The 19,900-nt window shown below is 44.5% G+C and overlaps 1 protein-coding gene across 2 annotated transcripts in view; it reads right to left on the reverse strand.

Annotated features, from left to right (window-relative positions):
• The window catches only part of SEPTIN2 (septin 2), a 78,811-nt gene that overhangs the window by 33,959 nt on the left and 24,952 nt on the right, over positions 1-19,900 (reverse strand). For both annotated transcript variants that reach the window (XM_069727716.1, XM_069727717.1), the window contains exons 3-5: positions 18,522-18,633; positions 13,324-13,410; positions 12,518-12,641 (exon numbers count right to left, since the gene is read on the reverse strand). In XM_069727716.1, the coding sequence (XP_069583817.1) occupies positions 12,518-12,641; positions 13,324-13,410; positions 18,522-18,633 (323 nt within the window). The remainder of the gene's footprint in view (positions 1-12,517; positions 12,642-13,323; positions 13,411-18,521; positions 18,634-19,900) is intronic.

Here is a 19,900-nt window from a genome sequence, read left to right on the forward strand (position 1 = left end):
AGGTCGGTCCTTTGGGGCAGAAGTAAGGGACCTTCCTGAGCCATTTCCATCAAGGCGCTGTACCAGCTTCGCCCTGGCCACATTGGAGCACTTAAGATCGTCGTGACCTGGTCCAACTGTATCTTCTGCAGCGTCTTTGCCAGAATAGGGATTGGTAGGAAGGCATAAGCCAGGTTGAAAATCCATGGATGGGCAAAAGCACCTATCCCCCCGAGCTCCGTACGAAGGACTGAGGGAGAAATATGCTTTTTATTTTGCATTTTGAGCATTTGCAAATAAATCGACCTCTGGGTTCCCCCATCTAGAGGTCAGGGATAGGAAGATTGCTTGGCTCAGGCACCATTCTCCCAGATGGACATCCTTCCTGCTGAGGAAGTCCGCCCGGATATTGTCTTGAGCCTTTCGGATGTACTGCTGAGATGGACAACAGGTGGTGTTTCTCTACCCAGAGAAATATCCTTGCCATGATTAGTTTTAAGCTGGCATGTTTCGTGCCCCCTTGGTGTCGGAGGTAGGCCACCGTAGTTATGTTGTCGGAGTAGATACAAACATGATGGTTTTGGATGAGAGATGAAGTGGCTATCAGTGCTTCCTCCACTGCCTTCTGTTCTCTCAGGTTTGAAGATCTGGATCTTTTGTCCGGGGGCCATAGTCATTAAAAATATGCTTCCTCCACCACGGCTCCCCAACCTCTTCAGCTGGCATCTGTACAAAGTACTTTCAGGGGGAGCCAATCCCAGTTCACCCCCTGCCGCAGGTTTCGGCAATTTAACCACCATGAGAGGGCCGACTTCACGTGTCCGGGAAGCGGAATTTTCCTGGACAGGACATTCCGATACTTCCGTGAGTATAGAAGGATGAGGGATTGGAGAGTTCGTGTATGTGCCTGAGCCCAGGACACTGCCTGAATACACGAAGTCAGGGACCCCAGAAGGAACATGGACTCTCTTAAGGTCGGTAACCTTTGTTGTTTGAATCTGGAGATTCTCTGAGGAAGGTCGCACTGACGATCTTCAGGAAGGAAGGACATCCTCTTTTCCAAGTCTAAGAGAATCCCCAGGAATTTCTTCCTTGGAGAAGGATGGAGGTTTGACTTCTGAAGATTCGGAATCCAGCATAGGGATTCGAGGATCTCCAGTGTTTTTGACACATCCCGATTCAACCGAGATATCGATAGAGCGACGATGAGAAAGTAGTCTAAAATATGGAACAACACATATTCCCTGAAGATGGATGAAGATAACTGCTTCCCTCAAGACCTTTGAGAACACCCTCGGTGCTGAGGATACGCCGTACGGGAGCACGTTGAACTGGAAATTAGCGATTCCCCGACTGTGGGAGACTGCGAACCTGAGGAACTTCCTGTGATCCGGATGGATCAGAACATGGTATTAAGCGTCCCTCAGGTCTATTGTAGCCATCACCAAGTCGTGTCCGATAAGAGGGATTGCCGTTCCGATTGACTCCATCTTGAACCTCCGGTATTTGATGAACCGATTCAGGGGTTTTAAATTTATAATAACCCTGCATTTTCCGGAGGGTTTCCTTAGGAGGAAAAGGAAAGAATAATGGCCTCTGCCTATCTCCTGCTGAGGTACTTTTGAAATCACTTTTTCTCGCAAGAGATCCTGTACTTGTAGGAGTAAGGAATTCTGGAGGTCTGGAGACTGTAACAGGGAATTCTCAGACACCGGGGTGGGGGGTGGGGGGGCAGGATGACTCTCGAATTTCAACTTCAGCCCAAATTTATGGTGTGGAGGATCCACTGGTTTGTGGATATGGACTGCCATTGGGCGAGAAAATGTGAGAGTCGACCCCCCCCCACCGGAGAGTCACTGTTTGTCAGGGGTCTGCTGTTGTTGAGGGACAAGGATGTTCCTGCCTCTACCCCCTTTCGAGTAGCTCTACCGCCCGGATATACCTTTTCCCCTGAACTCCTTCTGGGAGGACTGTTCATGAGGGGGACGAAAAAAAACGGTTTCTAGCAATTTTCTGTTCAGGAAGAGATTTTTTCCTATCCAAAGCTTTTTCAAGTATATCATCCAAGACTGGCCCAAATACGTGGCGTCCATGAAAGGGGATGGCACAGAGTTTGGTCTTAGAGGTGATGTCACCCCCCACGATTTCAGCCAAAGGGCTCTCCTGGCTGAATTAGAGAGGACTAAGGACCTTGCTGCCACTCGAACGGATTCTCCTGAGGCATCGGCTAAAATGCCAGTCGCCTTTTGGAGATGGGGTAGGGAGTCCAGGATCTCCTCTCTGGAGGTCCCCTGGGAGAGGTGTTCTTCCAACTTGCGAAGCCAGAGAAATAGGGCTCTGGTGATGCATGTAGAAGCTATATTTGTTTTGAGCAAATTTGTAGAGGATTCCCAGGACTTTTTTAGGCGGCTTTCTATTTTCCGATCCATAGGATCTTTTAATTGGGAAGAATCCTCAAAAAGGGAGAGACGTATTCTTGGTTACTTTAGAGACCTTGTCGTCCAACTTAGGAATTTCCCAAATAGAATTGTCACCTTCAAGAGGAATGCGATTCCTTAATTCTGAGGGTACACCAAGTCCCTTCTCTGGGGAAGTCCACTCCTGGAAAATAAGGTTTTGGATATTTTCATGAATAGGAAACGCTTTTTTACCTTTGGGTTTCAGCCCCCCAAACATCTCATCTTGGACTGAGTGCTTTAACTCCACTTCCTCAACCCCCATGGTGTTCCTCACTATGGAAACAAGCTCTTCCATATCCTCAGAAGAAAAATAGTATTTTTGACTATCAGGTTTAGGGGTGGATGTGGAGCCCTCATTCTCCCAAAAATCCTCTGACCCGGAGGTATGAATTTCACCCGACTCAGAGTCAGTTTCTGCCGGTGCCATTTTCCTCTTTTTAGGGGGAGGGGATGCGGCACTGGGGGCTGGGAAAGGGCTGCCATGGAGGTTTGCACCTCCTGTTTAATCAGTGTTTTTATGCTGTCCAGGAGAGAGGGCTGCTCAGCACTTAATATGTCATCCGTGCAGGGTTGGCATAGAGACTTCTTGTAAGCAGACGGAAGCCTGGAATCACAAACACCACACTTGTGGCTGGGACAGAGATCATTTCTCCCTAAAAATAGAGAGAAGGCATACTTAATAACCCATAGATATCAATGCCTGGACAATGAAGGACCAGCCCAGCTACTCACGGTAAAAGGGTGAACGCTGGGTTCTGCAGACGCAGCTGTAGGTTTGTTGCCGTCCATGGTCAAAACTGTCACCAGTCACACAGAGACAGACACTGTGTCTTACCTGGAAGCTCCTGACCAGGATATGAAGACATCGAAGTCCAGCGTCAATTGTGTTCTACTCCCCTTAGTCCGAAGGGAGGATCCCAGGAACGACCCGGAGCCCCTGGACTGAAAGAGGCAGCGCGTGAGTTCCAGCGTGCAGGCCTCAGAAAGCGAACCGGAAGAGCGCCGACGACGTCACTTCCGGCGCCCGCAGACTCCAGAACTTTACCAGCATGCCGGGAGGAGGACGCCGGGGACCTTCGAGAGGACCCCGGCAGCACTTCACTGCCCCGTTTTACCTCTCGGAGAGGCGCAGGAGGGGCGGGAAGGAGGTCCTGAGTCACATGGCTCATGGAGACGGAAGCAACCACGTGGAGGAGGAGATAGCAGGAAGGGGAGGATTATTTAACCTCTGTGCTTCCTGTCCCCCATTAGGGCAGGGAGACATCCTCCAAGATGACTGTGGTGGAAGGTGACAGGAGAAACCAATACTTGGCCAAGAAATGACTAGCCAAGAGGTGCAGTGCTTTGATGCTGTCATGGAGCATTGTCCTGCATAAAAATCAGGGTTTTCTAGAAACATGCAGACATTTTCCTGTACCACTTGTTATTAGAAAAAGTCTCCCAGAAACTAGCAATAGGTTTGGGAGTTGATATTAAGTTCATCTTCATCCTGAAAAGGTTCAACTAGCTCATCTTTAAAAATACCAGCTCATCCCAGGACTAAACCGAAAAGGAGGTCTGTGTCCACTACTGATCAGCCACGGACCATCCATCTGGTCCATCAAGAGTCATTCATTTCATAAGACCATAAAAGCTTTGAAAAATCTGTTTTCACATATTTCACTCAAACCCTGTGGGCATTTCACAGAAAACATACTGTACTAAGATAGCTGGTGATGACTACTGCAAGAGGCAGGTCATCATTAGATGCTCCCCATTCCACTCCCCTTCACTGACAAGTTTCTTACTATACACGCACATAGGGAAAAACCTTTCAGTTTTTTGGAATAATTAAGGAGATGGTGGGAGATTTTCATTTTAAACTAATTATTATAGTTGCGAGATCTCCGGCTGCCTTCCTACAGCATGTATTCCACGAAACTATGAAGGAACCAGGAGCAAAAATGGAGCCAGTTTCTGATCTATGTTGCCAGTTGAATAGGCCTCATTAATCAGCTTTAAAGGGAACCTGTCACCCCCAAAATTGAAGATGAGCTAAGCCCACCAGCATCAGGGGCTTATCTACAGCATTCTGGAATGCTGTAGATAAGCCCTCGATGTATCCTGAAAGATGAGAAAACAGTAATTAGACCTACTGGTAATTGTATTTCCAGGAATCCATCCTGACAGCACACTGGAGGACGTCCTTCTTATCCTTGATGGGACAGGAACACGAGAGGTTAAAAAGACCCTCCCCCTACCACCCTTCAGTGCTTTTCCAAAGTAACACATCTGGATGGATGCAAAAAAACACAGGTTTATTCCAACAAAATAATCAATCATACAAATGTTACATCACATGAGTATAAAGATGATACATTAGGGAGGGAACTAATAGTGCTGTCAGGATGGATTCCTGGAAATACAATTACCAGTAGGTCTAATTACTGTTTTCCAGTTCAACACCTGACAGCACACTGGAGAAATACCAAAGGAGAATGGTATTCAGGGTGGGACCACTGCTTGAAGTACCTTCCTACCAAAAGCCAACTGAGGCGATACTACATCTAACTTGTAGTGCTTCGAAAAGGTACTAAGGCTAGACCATGATGCAGCTCTGCAGATCTGATCTGCCGTCGCCCCCCCTTTCTCTGCCTATGACGTGGCCATGGCCCTAGATGAATGGGCTTTGATGTTGACCGGGGAATTTTGCCCGCTAGCTCTATAGGCTAAGTTGATCGTGGATTTTATCCACCGTGCGATAGTCGCTTTAGACGCTTTTCTACCTTTATTTGGACCTCTGAACTGGACAAACATTATTGTCCTGTCTCCAGGGTCTGGATATTTCGAGGTACCTGAGCACCGAGTCCCTTATGTCTAAGTTATGATAAAATCTTTCTTTCTGATTTTTAGGGGACTGGCAAAATGATGGTAAAACAATTTCCTGATTCATATTGGAATCTGACACGACTTTGGGGAGAAACGCCGGATCGAGTCTGAATACTAGTTTATCCTCGAATATCTGCAAGTATGGATTCTGCACCGACAGGGCCTGTAGTTCCCCCAATCTTTTTGCTGACGTGATCGCAACTAAAAATGCGGTTTTGAGAGAGAGTTTATCAACTTCTATATCCCCCGATACATCCCACGCCGGTTTACATAGGAAATTCAGAACCAAGTTCAGATCCCACGGCGGGACAGAACGTCTAATCAGTGGTTTTAGTCTCTGGACGGCTTTAGAGAAACGGCTAATCCAGGGATGAGCAGAAAGGGAAGAGTCAAAGAATACACTTAGGGCGGCTATCTGGACCCTCAATGTGCTTGGTCTAAGACCTTTTTGAAACCCCGACTGCAAAAAATCAAGAATTTGGGGGATATTTGGGTGGTCAGTATCAACTGTCGTCTCTCCGCAAAACCCACAGAATCGCTTCCATATTTTCAAGTAAATAGCCGATGTTACCGGCTTCCTGCTCGCTTGAAGGGTAGAAATGACATCATCCGAGAGTCCTTTTGCTCTCAAGACCTTCCGTTCAGGATCCAGGCCGCCAGTTGAAGTGCTCCTGGATTCTGGTGTAGAACTGGTCCTTGTAGAAGAAGATCCTCTCTTTCTGGCAACAGGAGGGGTTCTTCCACTGATAGTTTTCTCAACAATGGGAACCAACTGCGTTTCGGCCAGTGAGGAGCTATGAGAATGACCTTGGCCTCGTCCTCGCAGATTTTCCTGAGTGTCCTCGGAATCATCGCTAGAGGAGGAAATGCATACAGGAGACCGCGATTCCAGGGTTGTGAGAAAGCATCGATCGCGGCTGGAGTCTCCCAAGGGTTTAGGGAATAGAAGGTCTTGAGCTTCGCGTTTCCCTTTGTAGCGAATAGGTCCACCGTCGGCATCCCCCAATGATGACACAGATCTTTGAACACCTCGTTGTTTAGTTCCCACTCCGTGGGGGATACGCTTTTCCTGCTGAGGAAATCTGCCAACTGGTTCTTGGAGCCCTCCAAGTGAATTGCCGTGATTGACAGAACCGACCTTTCTGCCCACTTGCATATCCATTCCGCCAGGTCTTGTAATGCCGGATGTCTTGGACCCCCTTGATGCCGTAGGAAGGCTACCGTTGTCATGTTGTCTGAGAAGACCTTCACGTGTTTGTTCTGCAGCAGATGCTGACTGGCGTCTGTTGTAACTGAAACGCTTGGTGTTTGAAGCCATGGTACCCCCAGTCGGAGGTTCCTGGGAAGCGTCCACCACCCCAGAGATCTTTTGATCTGCGGAGTAAGGCTCAGGGTTCGGTTCAGTGAGTTTTGTCTTCTGTTCCAGCTCCTCAGGACTCCCCTCTGAAGCTGTCGAGAATGAAACTGGTTCCATCTTACACAGGGAATACACGCTGTCATCAGACCTAGTATCTTCATCCCGTCTCTGATCGTATTCCGACCTCGGGAAAAAAGTGACGGATCTTCTGTATTATGCCCTTCAGCCTGTCCTCTGGAAGAAAGGACATTCTTGTTTGTAAATCGAGCATGACTCCCAAGAATTTTATTCTGGGTTTTGGGATTAGATCTGATTTTTGCCAATTTACAATCCATCCTAGATTCTCTAGAGTTGAGATGAGGGACTGACAGTTGATCCTGAGTTGGACTTCTGAATCTGCTGCTATTAGGAAGTCGTCTAAATAGGGGACCACCATTATATCCTGATTCCTCAGGAAAGCAACTACTTCTACCATAAGTTTTGTAAAAACTCTGGGAGCGGAAGCCAGGCCGAAGGGGAGACAGCGGAATTGGAAATGGAAGATCTTTCCTTCCAAGATTACCGCGAACCGCAGGAACCTCTGATGATTTAGATAGATGGGTACATGGTAATATGCACTCTTTAAGTCTAGAGTGCACATTACCATGTCTTTTCCCAACAGGGGAATGGTGGACCGAATCGACTCCATCTTGAACCTTTTGTAAAGGACCCAATTGTTCAGATGTTTTAAATTTATAATGGTTCTCGATTCTCCCGATGGTTTTGTTACCGAGAAGAGATTGGAGTAGTGACCCCTGCCCTCTTCCTGAGGGGGTACTGGGACAATGGCCGCCATTTTAAGAAGGTCCTGAATGTCTGACCACATGGGGGATGACAGTTTTAGATGGGAACTGGATACCAGGAATCTTTTGGGAGGAAGAGATGTGAATTCTATTTTGTATCCCTGGGATACTATCTGTAAGACCCATGGACTTGATCTTCCTCCAACCTCCCAGAAATCCTGTCAGACGACCCCCTACTCTGATGGCGTCATTTTCTGCGGTAACTGGACCCTGGTCCAGAGTAGCTTGTTTCTTTATTTTTAGGCCTGTTATCCCCCCCTTTTTGGTAGCTCCATCTACCCTGCTTTCCCTTACCCCTATAATCGGGTTTTTGATTATAGCGGGGCCTCCGAAAGGGCTGGAATTTTTTAGGCTTCTCTTCCGGAAAACCTTTTTTGACATCTGCAGCTTTCTCTAAAATATCGTCGAGGACCGGTCCGAAGACCTTGCCCCCGGAAAAGGGTAGAGAACACAACTTATTCTTAGAATGCATGTCCCCTGACCAGCTCTTAAGCCAGATGGCTCTACGGGCTGCATTCGATAGAGACTGACCCCTAGCTGCGAACCTAACCGATTCTGCAGATGCGTCTGCCAAGAAGTTTTAGCAAGGGTAGGGATTTTAGAATAGTATCTCTGGGGGTTTTAGCTAACAATTGATCTTTAAGATCATCTAGCCAAAGGTCCATGGAGCGGGCTACTGATGTCGCTGCAATATTGGCTCCAATAATTGCCGAGGAACTTTCCCAGGCCCTTTTTAGAAGGCCATCTGCTTTTCTGTCCATGGGTTCTTTCAAGTTGGACGAATCTTCAAACGGGATCGCCGTCCTTTTGGAGACTTTAGCCAAGGGTATGTCAATTTTTGGTACATCGACCCACTCCTTAACTTCCTCTGGGTTGAACAGCAAGGGAAGTCTGAAGTCCTTAGGGATAGTCAGTCTCTTCTCGGCTTCCTCCCATTCCTCCAGAATCATAGATCTGATATGGGAGTTAACAGGGAAGACTTTGGATGTCTGTGAGCGCAAGCCCCCAAACATCTCGTCCTGAACGGAGCAAGATGGCTGCGGCTCCTCAACCTGCATGGTGTGCCGTACTGCTTCCAACAGTTCTCCAGTGTCCGCAGCAGAGAACAGATATCTTCTCCCTTTCTCCGGGGGATCTCTACTCTCATCTTCCTCCTCTACCTCCGACCCATAGGATGATGAGTCTATGGAAGAGTACTCGACCCTCGGTCTTTTCCTCGGCCTCTCCGAGGGTGAAGGTGAAGGTGAGACTTGAGGGAGTACCAGACTTGAGACTGAAGCCTGAACTTCCTCCCTTATCATGGCTCTCATATTAGACATAAGAGACGCCTGTTCCTCTCCTATGACTTTGCAGGTGCATGCTTCACATAGGGGTTTCTGCCAGGAATCCTTTAGCTTAACCGCACAGATAGGACACTTCTTATTCCTACTGGGTTTCTTTACCGATTTCTCAGATAGGGAGGCTGCCTATGGAGAAATATATGTGTGTATAGCAAACACTAGCGTTCTCTTTTTTTTTTACCCAGCTACTTACTAGTGCTGCTGACTCCTGACCCTCTGCTCTAGCTGCGTCCTCCATGATGCTCTAGAGATCACTACTGCCCCTGCACATACCTTTTATTCTGTTCCTCACTTCAAAATGACGCTCCAGCGTTCTCCACCGCTCTTTCCTCTGCACTTACTGTAGCAGAGACGCCGTCCATCCCCCTCAGCCGCAAACCGGAAGTGACGTCCGGCCGGAAAGAGAGGAAGGTGCGGCGTTGAACTGGTTCCCCCAGCGGCCGCATGGAGACGCCGACGCCAGCAGAGGCCGCCGCTGAGCCGCACACACCAGGGGACAGACGGAGAGATCGAGAGCCCCCGTCAGGAGGAAGCGATCCCCAACCCAGGAGCAGCGCTACACTGGTAGGCTGAGGGACCCTCGGGCGGGTGTCAGCCAACGGGTGTCTCAGGAGGGAAGGGTGAGGCTGAGCCCCCCCCGATCCACATCCCCCTGCACAGAACGGCAGATCCTCTCGTCCGTTCCTATCCCTGATGGGACAGGAAAAACACTGAAGGGTGGTAGGGGGAGGGTCCTTTTAACCTCTCGTGTTCCTGTCCCATCAAGGATAAGAAGGACGTCCTCCAGTGTGCTGTCAGGTGGTGAACTGGAAAAAGAGGTTAGATTATACTCACCCAGGGGCGGTCCTGCTGCAGTCCGATCCAGGGCCTCCGATCTTCTTATGATGATGTCCTCTTCTTGTCTTCACGCTGCAACTCTGGCGCAGGCGTACTTTGTCTGCCCTATTGAGGGCAGAGCAAAGTACTGCAGTGCGCAGGCGCCGGGAAAGGTCAGAGAGGCCCGGCGCACTGCAGTACTTTGCTCTGCCCTCAAGAGGGCAGACAAAGTACGCCTGCGCCAGAGCCGCAGCGTGAAGACAAGAAGAGGACGTCATCGTAAGAAGATGGGAGGCCCTGGACCACGACACCCATTGTACCGGGACCGCCCCTGGGTGAGTATAAATCGAACCTCTTTTTCTCATCTTTTAGGATACATCGGGGGCTTATCTACAGCATTCCAGAATGCTGTAGATAAGCCGCTGATGCTGGTGGGCTTAGCTCACCTCCGATTTTGGAGGAGAAAGGTTCCCTTTAATATAACTAATTTCTATTGAATTTTCATAGGTAACACAATAGAGGAGAAAGCCAAAGAACTCAGTAGTAGCATTCAATACTTATCAAAGTAACATGAAAAACTGCCATCAACAAAACACAATAAGTGAACGCAACACCAAGCAGTCCACATCTTATTCTTATAACTGAATATAGACAATGACAGGACCAAATGCTTCCTGTAGTACTTTTTATTACTGTGTACCTAAATAGTCCCTTTGTACCCAATATGTATCCCAAAGAGACCAAACTCCTTCAAAATGCTCTACTGTATTATTTAAAATGGTTGTAAGGTTTTCCATGCTCCGCATATCTTGTATGGGAAACAATTTTTGATGGGAATTTGTCATGCGTAGTAAACGCTGCCTTAATTTAAGACTTATCTGTAGATTGTGAGCCCTCGCGGGCAGGGTCCTCATTCCTCCTGTACCAGTTATGACTTGTATTGTTTAAGATTATTGTACTTGTTTTCATTATGTATACCCCTCCTCACATGTAAAGCGCCATGGAATAAATGGCGCTATAACAATAAATAATAATAATAATAATCTGAAATGGGATATTCAGATTTCATTTGGTATCTAGGGGAGTCTGAAGGCCAATGACTTGAATTGAAGTCTTAAGTACAATAAAATAAGGTGCATGGAATTTACAGGGCTGGTCTGAACCACAAATTAATTTTCTTGCTAAATGCCCGTCTATGTAAATTAGTTTTCAACATACATTACAAAGTTCACATCATTTCCTCACTACACTAACTGCTTTATGTATATTTGTTTACTACTTTCTTTTCGATGATGAGAATCCCAGAGCATGGTGGGATAATCAAACTAAGCACCGTCACGGGACAGAGGCTTCAGTCACTGAAACAGCCTCTGCCACCTCCCTGAAATAAGTACAGCAGTTATCAGTGACCTTAGTTTACAGGGCTGGGCTAGTCCCTCTGCTGCTGAGGTTGTCGATTGTCAATTCCGACGGAATTCTTTTCTCGGTGTGAATACATGATCATTTTGCAGTTCTCTTAACGGCTCTGATCAGAAGTAACGAGACGGCAACAGAGCATACTGTGAGTGTGCAGCGTAAGACGATTATCCGGGGCACAGAGACCAGAGCGGGGCACAGAGACCAGAGCCGTCCCCGTAAGTGATGTTTCAAAGCATCATCAAAAGAAGTAGTAAAATAAAGCAGTTAGATCGTATAGTTAGGGACTTCTCAATTAAAATATATTAAAAAATAAATTAGTTTATGGCATTAAAGGGACTCTGTCACCTGAATTTGGTGGGACTGGTTTTTGGTCATAGGGGCGGAGTTTTTGGGTGTTTGATTCACCCTTTCCTTACCCGCTGGCTGCATGCTGGCTGCAATATTGGATTGAAGTTCATTCTCTGTCCTCCATAGTACACGCCTGCGCAAAGCAATCTTGCCTTGTGCAGGCATGTACTATGGAGGACAGAGAATGAACTTCAATCCAATATTGCAGCCAGCATGCAGCCAGCGGGTAAGGAAAGGGTGAATCAAACACCCGAAAACTCCGCCCATATGACCCAAAACCAGTCCCGCCAAATTCAGGTGACAGGTTCCCTTTAAATAAATAGGAATTGTAAGAAAGCAGCTGGACAAGTCCTGGACTGGAGGTATGCGTCACCAAGGTGGTCAGCCTCGGTGATGCGAGTCCTGGAGAGAAGGATCCAGCAGCGATACGTTGCTGTGAATATGCTTTTAATTGGACTGGATTTTTGGGTCCAGGATTTAGGAGTGGCCAGAAGAGCTGGATGAAACTGGTTGCTTCCAAATGTCCACTCTGTGATTTGTAGGGCCTATTTAAAAGGCAGTTGTGCTGCCTTAGAGCAGTGTGTGGAGTTGGGTCTGGTTAGTAACCAGCAAATGCGAGCAGAGCAGACTTAGCTTGAAGCAGGACCTGCACTGCTGTCTGGTAAAGACTCTGGGATTTCTTTTGCCTTCTACATGGAAAAGGTCTGTGTTTCTTCTGTTTGTGAGAGAGAAGGACTGCTTAACTTAAAGAATGAAAGTTTGGGACATTCAATAAAACTTTTGTCTGTCTATTTGACAGATAAAAACCAATCAAAAAAACAGTGTGTGTGGATCCCCAGCAGCTACCAAAGAGCGAGTATCCACACAGCTTTTAGAATGAAAATTATTGCTTTCTGTACCACCCCTTTAAGGTCCAAGTTTTCCCAAGTCATTCCACTTCATGTCTCTATGGAAGGTCCAGTCTGAATCCCTATTAAAAATCCAGATGGGACCCCTAAAAGTATTACATAAATGCAGTGTGAACAAGACTGAAGCCTCTAATGATAAATATAATACAATTACAGCTGAACCAGTGTAATGTTTACTGACCAGTCTTCACAGTTCATTGCATCGCCATAGCCTGGTGTGTCGACAACTGTAAGACGCAACTTTACACCTCTTTCCTCAATCTCCACTGTAGATGCTTCAATCTCTACTGTGCGCTCAATTTTATCTAATAGGGTAAACAACAAATGAGATGACACAGGTACAAATGTCAAGAATACAAGATGGTATAGTTCTGTATGTACGATGTGAAGCGAAGCACCGGAATCACAACCAAATCATTTTATTCCCTGTTCTCTTTCCAATGAGACTTTAAAAAAAACAAAACAAAAAAAAAACAAACACACACACACACAAACATACATATACACGAATATACATATATGCACACATACATACAAACATACACGCATACATAAGTGTTGACATCGCAAACCGAAATACTCAACCAAAGTCTGAGCATTTATTTATAATTTAAAAAAAAAAAAAATTTGCTTTTCTCTAAGAAACACCACCACTCTGATCTACAGCTTATTTATTCTCTGCTGTATATATATATATATATATATATATATATATATATATATATATATATATTGTAGTACATCACAGGCTGCAGAATGCTTTTTTTCAGCTATATTTGATAGATGACTCTCCAGCACCTCCTGAGTTGTCATTTACGCTCAATCCTGGTCACGAATATGGTACTGAACAGCATTCTGCATCTTGCTATTGTAACTTGCAGATTACTATAAATGCAGCAGTATATATTTTTCGTTTATAACCAATTATATGCTTTAAAGGCTTTGCATTGTGATATTGTGCATACAGTAGACAGTGGAGTTTCTCACCAGCTGCACCAGGGACGATGCGTTCAGGATACAAATCGGTCAAGAAAAGACTGTTAATCAAGGTAGACTTGCCCAAACCAGATTCACCTTAATACATAAAAAGATAAGACTATATTAATAATGATTTAATATAATATCCTTAATAAAAAACGTATCTTTTGCGTACAACTTGAAATGCAACCAACAGTATTCTCGTATGTGCCGCACAGTGATGATGATGATGTGTGTTTGTTACATTCTTCAATGCCTGAAAACAAGCTGCATTTTATGGCAGACGATCAAAAAATCCATTACACTGATATCAGAAAGCTATTTTAGAGCTGGAGCAAACATATTTCTTAGATTTCATCAGACTTAAAGGCACGAACAATTCATGCCGCCCTAGAGGTGACTTGTGACATCCACCACCCCTAAACTGCTAAGTGAAACTGAGAAAACAAGTCAATTCCGTATATTGTGGCACAACATCTTTGACAATTCATTATAAAGGTTTTTCTGTGTCACATTGTAACAAATGATCTTAGAGACTATGAACAACCTGGAACAAAAGACCCACATGGAGCCCTGCTCAGCCCATCGATCGCTGTGCGAGGTTCTGGGGTTGCAAGAAAAGCTCATGACTAGGTCCGACTCTTGGCCCTCGCAGACATATCTCAGGTCATGTCCCTATATTGCAGGAGAACTGTGTAATTCAATTGAAGCGGTATTGTGCACTGGCATGTAGGATCAATATTCAGGATCAAATTGTATTCCCAATGTGATCGATTTAATTAACCCTTCATGTGCTTCATAGGAATTAATGGAATGTAGAAGGAAAAAAAAATAACTTTTTTTCCACAAAAATGCTATTTTAGACAATTTTTTTTTTATTTTCACAAACAGTAACAGGAGAGAACGGACCCCAAAATCTGTTGTGCAATTTGAGGTTGCAGATACCCCATATATGGAGGAAAACTACTGTTTGGGAACACGTCGGGGCTCGGAAAGGAAGGAGTGATGTTTTGGAACACAGACTTTGATGATCTGCGTGTGTCATGATGTGTTTAGAGAGCTTCTGATGTGCCTAAACAGTGGAACCCCCCCTCTCTCACACACACGTGACCACATTTTGGAAACTAGACCCCTCAAGGAATTTATCTGGGTTCAAGGTGCTCCCCACACATCTAGATGTGCCAGAACAGCAGAACCTCCCCATAAGTGACCATTTTAGAAACTACATCTCTTAATAAATTCATCTAGGGGCACAGTGATCATATTGACACCACAGGTGTGTCACAGAATTTTGTTTACCATTGGGCAGTGAAGAAAAATGTGAATACATTTTTACCACAAATATTTTGTTTTAGCCTCAGATTTTACATTTTTACACTGGTAAACGGATAAAAATTGCACCAAAATGTGTCCCACAATTTCTACTTAATATAGAAATACCCCATATGTGGCTGTACAGTACTGCTTACCCATACAGTGAGACTTGGGAAGGACAGAGCGCCATTTGCCTCGTGGAGCAAATATTCCTAGAACAGTTTGCGGACTCCATATAAAGAGCCCCCAAGTGCTAGAAGAACAGAATCCCCCTTCAAGTGACCCCATTTTGGAAATTATACCAATTTGGGAATTTATCTACAGGTGTAGTGATGACTGACTCCATGGGTGTTTTCCAAAAACAAGCAGCAGTGGATGTTGCTAATTGCGGTGATCAGTACCGTTGTGGTGACACGCACCTGTAAATTAGGCAGGCTGTCATCGCTACAGAAATGCCAAACATGTGGACGTTACATTTGTTTTAGGCACACTGTGGGGCTCATAAGGAAAGGGGCATTTGGAATTGGGAGCACAGATAATGATCTCTGCATTTAGCAGGTTAAATTGCCAGGAGTGATTCCGGTCAACGCTACAGGCAGTGAGTGCGGAGTGTCAGCTGTCATATCAGCTGATCACCAGGTAGCAATCGTGCATGCTCAGCTCATGAGTGCGGGCGATCGCCAGGACGTATATATACACACCACATCAGTTAGGAAGTACGTACTTACAAGTGCTTCTCACTAAATTAGAATATCATAAAAAAGTTATTTTATTTCTGTTATTCAATACAAAAAGTGAATCTCATATTATATAAAGTCACTACACAGTGATCTATTTCAAGTGTTTCTTCCTGTTAATGTTGAGGATTATGACTTACAGCCAATGAAACCCAAAAGTCATCTCAGTAAATCAGAATTAACCAAAAACACTTGAAAAGGCTTCCTAAGCGTTTAAAAAAGGTTCCTTATTCTGTTTCAGTAGGCGCCACAATCATGGTGAAGACTGCTGACTTGACAGATGCCCAGAAGGCAGTCACTGACACACTCCACAAGGAGGGTAAGCCATAAAAGGACATTGCTAAAGAAGCTGGCTGTTCAGAGTGCTGTATCCAAGTATATTAATGGAAAGTTGAGTGTAAGGAAAAAGTGTAGTAGAAAAAGGTGAACATACAACCGGGATAACTGCAGCCTTGAAAGGATTGTTAAGAAAAGGCCATTTAAAAATTTGGGAGAGATTCACAAGGAGTGGACTGCTGCTGGAGTCACTGCTTCAAGAGCAACCACACACAGACGTATTCAAGATGTGGGCTTCAAGTGTCGCACTCCTTGTTTCAAGTCACTCATGACCAATAGAGAGAAAGGAGAAAAAGAACACGACTGTTGCTCCGTGGTCCAAGGTGTTGTTTTCAGATGAAAGTAAATCTTGCATTTCATTTGGTGATCAAGGTCCCAGAGTCTGAAGGAAGAGTGGAGAGGCCACAATCCAAGCAGCTTGAGGTCATGTGTGAAGTTTTCACAATCAGTGATGGTTTAGGGAGCCATGTCATCTGCTGGTGTAGGTCCACTGTGTTTTATCAAGACCAAAGTCAGTGCAGCCATCTACCAGAAAATTTTAGAGCACTTCATGCTTCCCTCTGCCGACAAGCTTTTTGGAGATAGAAATTTCGTTCTCCAGCAGGACTTGGCACCTGTCCACACTGCCAAATGTACCAATACCTGGTTTATAAACAACAGTATCACTGTGTTTGATTGGCCAACAAACTCGCCTGACCTAACCCCATAGAGAATCAATTCCAAAGACATACTGATAGGGAATCTAGATTGTGAGCACCATTGGGGACAGTGATGATAATGTGTGCAAACTGTAAAGCGCTGCGGAATATGTTAGTGCTATATAAAAATAAAGATTATTATTATTATTATAGGAGGAAGATGAGACACCAAACCCAACAATGCAGACGAGCTGAAGGCTGCTATCAAAGCAACCTGGGCTTCCATAACACCTCAGCAGTGCCACATTCTGATCGCCTCCATGCCACCCCGCATTGATGCAGTAATTGATGCAAAAGGAGCTCCGACCTAGTATTGAGTGCATCTACTGAACATTCATTTCAGTAGGCCAACATTTCCGATTTTAAAATCATTTTTCAAGCTGGTTTTATAAAGTATTCTAATTTACTGAGATAATGACTTTTGGGTTTTCATTGGCTGTAAGCCATAATCATCAACATTAACAGAAAAAAGAAATTGAAGAACTGAAATTAACTTTTTGATGATATTCTAATTTAGTGCTTAATTTGAACTACAATACACTGGCCGGATTCATTACCCAGTCATGATGAGGGGCTCGGTGGAGTCAGATGCTCCTGATTCATTAGGAGGCACAAGTCTTCATGTACTAGGAGCTTCTGACTAGAGTAAGATTTCCGGCTTAGGCAACGACAGAGCTCCTCATGAATTAGACAAACTGTGGTGTCATATTCCTGCTGGCCCCAGTTTGGCCCATTTTGGCAGAATGGAGAAAAATCCCCTTAAACACCAAAAGTGATTCAACTTTGGTGCAACTGAATTGCGACAACATTTTATGCAACTTATGGCAGATTTCTGGTGACAATGATGTGATGATTCGGGGTCATTGTCTTGATAAGAATACACTCGAGATAAGGAACCTATGCGCACGTTGCTACAATTATATCCAGGGTCAGTGAAAAAAAAAACGGCAGCTGAAATTTATCCTTGTGTTCAATATTTAGCAAAAGCTGAAAATAATGTTCAAAAAGTCTGTACTTCTGACAGCATTGCCATGCAGGCAGCTCATTTGGCTGCATTAGTGCCTGGGGGCAGGTGGGCCCCTCAGCCTGCCTCCATCATCAGTCAGTACTAACCTGCGCAGGTCTCCAGGCTACAGGTGCCCATCTTATACCATAACTGGCGGTAAACTGAGAACAGAATCAGTGACAAGCAATCATCCGTACCCCTTAACAGCCCTCTTGTAACCCGAGAGGGGGTGTTGACTTTGGTTCATTATATCACCTGCATTAACAACTCTAAAATATCTGCATAATGATGGGGTAAGATGAGCAGTAGCACAACGAATCACCCTCCAAGACTGATCAAGCAGTTTCTCCAAAAAGTTCACAGATGTCCAGATTGCAGAGAATTTTTTGGTCTCTATTTTTTTTTCCTGGACCGCAGGCTCCCACCGAGTCAGACAATAAGCCAAAAAGTTGAAGTTTTCCACATTTTTTTCTCTTCACAATATTATGCTTTCATCCACGGTCTGTATGCAATAAGCATCCTTTCCTGCACAACTACTTTCTGAACTGTTCCATCCTTATGTCCACATGGCTATTCCTTCTCTGAACCCTGCTTATACAGGTACTATACAGATGATCAGGTTTTAAATACATCAGATAGGGATTATATACATTAGATAGGACTGCTCTATAAGGGTATACCTTGACGATTGGTGGAGCAGCTTTGTATACATTTATTTGCAAAATAACGTATCAACTAAATACCCTGTTTTTTTCCATCTTTTGACAAGCACTTACTTATTACTGTGATTTTTTTTTTTACAACAGTATTTTTGACCTCACTGTGCTCTTTTGTGTTCTCACTATAGATTTCTCACTATAGATTTATGCAGAGTCTGTTGTGATCACAAATGCTGGATGGCATGTGAGTATAGTAGGGTTGGTCTTAAATCCCCTGGAAGCGAAAGGACCAAATCAAATGTACGTTTACAACATAAAAGACTAAGTATAGAGCAAATATAGGAAATATCACACAAGAGGATGCAAGACTGCATTTTTGTTATTTGTTCTGTTAATAGTTTTAATAAACCATTAAGTTCAATTTATTGTTTGATTTGTTTGTTTTTTTATTTCTTACCTACAACCATCAAGGTGAACTCAAATCCTTTTCTCACAGATTTTCTGTGAACCTGATTTGGGAGATTTGCAAACCCAACATATCCAGGGGTTTCTGGATTAGTGAACTGAGCCTGTTTGGAGAAGACAAATATATTAGACACTGTCCAGTGTAGAGAAAAAAAAAAAAAAATCACAGGTGCAGAGAACAATCACATCACTGTATGAGAGACAGAATGGAGAATAGAAGACCTGCCTGAAGGTGCACTATGTAACCAGAACCTGCTACATTCAGTATAGACAATATATACACAGTGTTACCACTATTCAGCTCCATCAGATTAGAGGCCTGGAGACCCTGTTCTCACTGGAATGCAATAAATACCTCAAATCCATCCATGAAAATATAATAAAACTACACACATCCAAGAATGCACTCAGAAAAAAATCTCAGCTCATACCCTGAAACTTAGCAAAAAAATCCCTGTAAAGTCAGCAGATGTCTATGAAACAAGTCAGCCATCTTTTTAAAGCTGCAAATTGTTGCAAACCTCAGAACGTTTTTGACTCTTTTTCAAAATTGGAACAAACCCTGAGCATTATTCGGCAATTTTCCGAATCGGTGCAACAGTTTTGCATTCATCATGAAATATCAGAGCAAAAGAGGTGCCACAGTTTGCAATGTGTTAACGCAAGCCTCTGGAGCTGGCTGGATTTCACAACTGACCGGAACTCACAACCGAATATACCCCTATGAGGCTGCAAGTCAGGAGGCTTGTGCTCAGTCTGTGGTCAATCTACAGACTGTGAAAAAACGGCTGTCTGGTCCTGATTAAAACGTTTGGGTGATAGTCCAACTCATCATTAAGCACGTTTTTGGAGTGGATCTCCCATGGAGTCCTCAGCTCTTTCTATTAAATATTTTCCGTGAATCCATATCCAAGAGATCCAGTAGATTGCCCTCACATATGCTGACAGCAGCACGCAGTGTGATTGCCACCACTGGAAGCAAAACTCTCAAACTTCCCAACTAGATCTACCGTATATACTCAACTATAAGCCGAGAATTTCAGCCCATTTTTTTTAGGCTGAAATTGCCCCTCTCGGCTTATTCTCGAGTCATACCAGGGGTCGGCAGGGGAGGGGGAGCAGCAGCTGTGTAATAATAATAATAATCTTTATTTATGTGAAGACACAAAAGAGAATAGTGAAACCAAAAACACTCAGTTTGAAAAAATGTTGCAGTAATCCGCAAGTGCTAGTAAAAGATGTAAAAAACAGGGTATTTGGTTGATACGTTTTTTGCAAAAAATGTATACTAAGCTGCTCTACCAATCTTCACGGTATACCCTTATCAGAGCAGTCCTAACTAATGTATGCAATCCCTATCTGATATATTTA

The sequence above is a fragment of the Ranitomeya imitator genome, chromosome 5 (genome assembly GCF_032444005.1).
Source record: "Ranitomeya imitator isolate aRanImi1 chromosome 5, aRanImi1.pri, whole genome shotgun sequence".
Lineage (NCBI taxonomy): Eukaryota > Metazoa > Chordata > Amphibia > Anura > Dendrobatidae > Ranitomeya > Ranitomeya imitator.